The 4,800-nt window shown below is 40.0% G+C and overlaps 1 protein-coding gene across 1 annotated transcript in view; it reads left to right on the top strand.

The window, feature by feature from the left end:
• The first annotated feature begins 1,507 nt into the window (after positions 1–1,507).
• TBR1 (T-box brain transcription factor 1) overlaps positions 1,508–4,800 on the top strand; it is a 9,577-nt gene continuing 6,284 nt past the window's right edge. Inside the window, exons 1-3 of the mRNA XM_040357871.1 lie at positions 1,508–2,565; positions 4,232–4,386; positions 4,654–4,775. Coding sequence (XP_040213805.1) covers positions 1,868–2,565; positions 4,232–4,386; positions 4,654–4,775 — 975 coding nt within the window. The 5' untranslated portion in view covers positions 1,508–1,867. The remainder of the gene's footprint in view (positions 2,566–4,231; positions 4,387–4,653; positions 4,776–4,800) is intronic.

The raw sequence follows: 4,800 nt of genomic DNA, 5'->3' as shown, positions 1-4,800 counted from the left end.
TTCTCCCGCCGCTTCCGGGTATGGGCTGCGGGACTGGCCGTTCCTATTTGATTGACAGCCTTCCGATGGTCGCATACAGCGCGTCACGAGTTCCCGAAAGTAGCCGAACGTCAGTGCGCAGGCGCCGTATAGAGCCGCACCGACGTTCGGCTTCTTTCGGCAACTGGTGACGCGCTGTATGCGACCATCGGAAGGCTGTCAATCAAATAGGAACGCCCAGTCCCGAAGATCATACCCGGAGGCCACGGAGAACATCGATCTCTAAAATGTCAATCTAATGTTAAAAAAAATTTCGGGTGAACTCCCGCTTTGAGCCCAGGTTCACACTGGGTACGATTTGGTACGATTTGAGATGCGATTTCACATGTCAAATCGCATCTCAAATCGGCAGCATTTTCCGGCAATTGTCGGCAATGGCACCCTCCTAATCGGTGCGACGCCGCATCTGCGGCGCTGCACCGATTTCAAAAAGTAGTTCCTGTACTACTTTTTGCAATTTCGGGCCACGATTTAGGCCCCTTTCACATTGGGGCGTTTTTCATGCGGTACAGCGCTAAAAATATTGCTGCTATACCGCATGAAAAATCATGCCCTGTAGTGTTCAATGTGAAAGCCCGAAGGCTTTCACATTGAAGCGGTGCGCTAGCAGGAGCGCAGCAAAAGTCCTGCTAGCCGCATCTTTACCGCGGTATAGGAGCGGTGTGTTCAGCGCTCCTATACCTCGCCTTCCCATTGAAATCAATGGGAAAGCGCGGCAATACCGCGGTATTAACCCTTTTTCGGCCGCTAGCGGGGGTTAAAACCTCACCGCTAGCGCCCGAATATTGCGGTAAATACGACGGTATAGCCGCGCTACAAATAGCGCGGCTATACCGTCACCGCGGCTGCACGCCTCAATGTGAAAGCAGCCTTACATTAAACCCTGCACAGATGTCTCTTGCAGCGAAATCGCGGTAAAATCGCGATTTTACCGCGATTTTGAATTCGCAGCAGCGTGAACCTAGCCTAAAGGCAACATTTTAAGGATTTTGTGGAAGTGCGGCTGTCCAATCTTTTCTTCAAGTGGGTGCAAATACCTGTATTACACAGGTATCTGCTCCCTCCTGATGGCGCCAAATGTGACTCTGGTTCCAAAAAGTGAAAGTTCCATTTTTGGGTGGAACTCCACTTTAAAGTCAGCAGAGCTTCACCTCATTCACTAGGCTCTGGGGATAATTCCCTTGCAAAGAGCAAGTTCCCTAGCAAAGTGAACAGTCTATTTGCCTTTAATAAATCAACCTTTCTGTATGTGCGGCCAGCATAAAATGTTAACAGTTTGCACCTAACATAACAGATCTCCCGGAGAAAATGAAGAGGACGCACCAGTGTCACACTAAATGGAGATAATTCTTAGCACTTCTTTCTTGCAAACAGTATTTAAAATGCTAAAGGTGACATAAATCTTCCAATACACAGAAAAACAGACCCTTTTTTATTTTTTCTCCCTCTCTCTCTCTCCCCATCATCCTCATCATAAACTCTTCCCTCAATGTGCCATCCCAGGGACCAGGAGCCAGGTGATTATCCTAATTAATGCCTATCTAATTAAATTACTGTCATCAGCTAACCAATGGCAGCAGGCGTCTCATCCTCCTCCAGTGCAGAAGGATCACAAGTGACTGTTGTCTTATTGCTGCAAATCGTCAATTGGCCAATCTGTGCGCCCAAAGAAAAAGTGGAACAAAGCTCTGGGAGGCAAGGCAATGATGAAGAGTGCTGGGCTAGGACATTAATTGTTCCCTTGGATCTGTGCCTCTTCTTTTTTATTTTTTTTGTTAAGGGCTTTTTTCCAATAACAGGGGGCTGAGGGGTTAGTTGGGTGCTAGCTATGCAGCTGGATCATTGCATCTCTCCTTCTATCATGCTCTCCAAGAAATTCCTCAGTGTGAGCGCCAGTTACCCCCATCCGGGCACTTCTGAGCTTGCTTTGCATGATCATCCCATTATCTCTACTTCTGACAACCTGGAGAGAAGTTCACCTCTGAAAAAAACGAGCAGGGGGATGACGAATCAGTCAGACAATTTCCCTGACTCCAAGGAGGCACCAGGGGACGGCCAGAGGAGTAAGCTGTCTCCTGTCTTGGATGGGCTTCCTGAGATTCGTCATAATTTCGATGGATCAGCAGCAGATCGCTATCTCCTCCCTCAGTCCACTCAGTCCCATTCTGCAGCCGCGGCTCCCACTTCTACCAGCACCACCATGTTCCCCTACCCGAGCCAACATGGACCTGCTCACCCAGCCTTCTCCATCGGAAGCCCCAGCAGATACATGGCTCACCACTCAGTCATCGCCAATGGAGCTTACAACAGCCTGCTTGGCAATTCTTCCCCACAAGCCTACCCTGGCACCGGATACCCCTACACCCAGCAGTATGGGCACTCCTACCAAGGGGCACCTTTCTACCAGTTCTCCACCGCCCAACCTGGACTGGTACCGGGCAAGGCGCAGGTCTACCTCTGCAACCGGCCACTATGGCTCAAATTCCACCGGCACCAGACCGAGATGATTATCACCAAGCAAGGAAGGTGGGTGCTGTGCCAGGGGTGCCCCGACCTGTACCCTACGTTTGGATCAGGTGTCCTTTCTTCCTGAACAATTTTATAGATTTTATTTACATATGTTTACCCACTTTTTTTTTTTTTTTTTTTTTACATTTTTGCTTATTTTATTTTGTAGGGTTTTTATGCAATAACTTTATTTATAAGCAAAACATAGAGAAGGAAAGGTTTTAACACTACTATGTTTACAATGGAAATACATATTATCATCTTATATTATTATAATCATATACATTTTTTGTTATTAATTGTTAATATTACTGTTATTTGTTATTATGATGTTGTGTGATTTTTGGTGCATTGTTCTACTGTTATATTGTTTGTGCATGTGTTTTTTTTTATTACTGTTTTGTTTTTGCTATTTTAACAGCAATGATTACTCTGTAATTAAGTTAGTGTAAGTTAGTGTTGCTTTTTTTCCCTTTCTTTTCTTTTTGTGTGTGATGTTTTGCTGTATTATTTTTCAACACTAGTGTTATTCAATTGCTTTGTGTGCTTTTTTTGTTGTTAGCCTTGTTGTTTTCTTTTCTGTGTGCGTGTGTTTTTTTTTCTGTATTTTGTTAACTCTACTGTAACTTTATTGCTTTGTGTGCTTTTTTTTTATTGTTAGTAGTGTTTTTTGGGGGGATTTTTTTTTGCTGTATTTTTTAAATAGTACTGTTATTATTTTGCTCTGTGTGCTTTTTTTTTATTGTTAGTGTTTTTTTGTATGTGATTTTTTGCTGTATTTTTTTTTTACCACTACTGTATTATGTTGCTTTGTGTGCTTCTTTTTGATTGCTAGTGTTTTTTTATGTGATTTTTTGCTGTATTTATTTTCCACTACTGTATTATGTTGCTTTGTGTGCTTTTTTTCTTGTTATTAGTGTAGTTTTTTTTTTTTTGTTTGTGATATTTTTGCTGTATTTTTTTTTAACACTACTGTTGCTTTGTGTGCATTTTTTTTTGTTTTAACAGCAATGATTTCTCTGTATACATAGATAGCTTTTTTTCTATTAGGCTCCATGCACACTGGCTTTAAAAACGTTGCTTCTACACGAGTTTTGGTAGATGTGTGCGTTTTTAGAAACCTAGTTTCTAAAAAAAAGTACATTACTTAATGCTGAAAATCATTTTTGTTAGTAAATATTTTCCCTAAATTGTTGTTGTTATTATTATTATCATAAATATTATTATTATTATTATTAGTATTTATTATTATTGTTGTTATTATTATTATTATTATTATTATTATTATTATTATTATTATTATTACTACTACTACTATTAGTAGTAGTGTATTATTATTATTATTATTAATAATAATAATAATAATAATAATAATAATAATAATAATAATAATAATACTCTTAGTAGTCATAGTGTACTATTTTAATTCCTAGTATTGTTATTATTATTCCTCCTCCTCCGATTATTATTATTACTATTCCTATTATTATTAGTAGTAGTATAATGTTTTATTATTATTATTATTATTATTATTATTATTATTATTATTATTATTATTATAATTGTTTGGTGTTGCTACATAATTTGAAAAAAAAAATTCTGTATGGTATATTTTTATTTTCTCTTCCAAACTTTTATTTTTATTAGAGTAAATTTCCTGTTTTTTTTCCTCTCTCTTCATTAGACGCATGTTCCCATTCCTGAGTTTTAACATCTCCGGCCTGGACCCCACAGCCCACTACAATATCTTTGTAGACGTGATACTGGCTGATCCCAATCACTGGAGATTTCAAGGGGGCAAGTGGGTGCCTTGTGGAAAGGCGGACACCAATGTACAAGGCGAGTCCCAATTAACACTTTCCCTTTTTAGTCTCTGACACTCTTTTAGGTGAGAAACATTAATTAGAGCCTTTTGTGATCTGAAAAGAAAAAAAAAAGCCTTGCCATAGGAGCAGATGATAGAGGGAAAAAAAGAAGCTAGAGGGGGGAAAAATAATAATATGCAAATTTTGGAATCTTTGTATGTGGAATAAAAGGAATTAATGAAAAGGTTGGTTAAAGATTTCAGAAAGTGTAATTTGCACCCGTCTGTTTGTCTTGTAACAGGTAACAGGGTGTACATGCATCCGGACTCTCCCAACACAGGAGCCCATTGGATGAGACAGGAGATCTCATTTGGGAAGATGAAGCTCACTAATAACAAGGGGGCTTCCAATAACACCGGCCAGGTTAGTGGAATCTGCTAATTAGCGG

Source organism: Rana temporaria, chromosome 6 (genome assembly GCF_905171775.1).
Source record: "Rana temporaria chromosome 6, aRanTem1.1, whole genome shotgun sequence".
Lineage (NCBI taxonomy): Eukaryota > Metazoa > Chordata > Amphibia > Anura > Ranidae > Rana > Rana temporaria.
The sequence above is the reverse complement of the archived record's forward strand: the minus strand, read 5'-3'. Positions and strand labels throughout refer to the sequence as shown.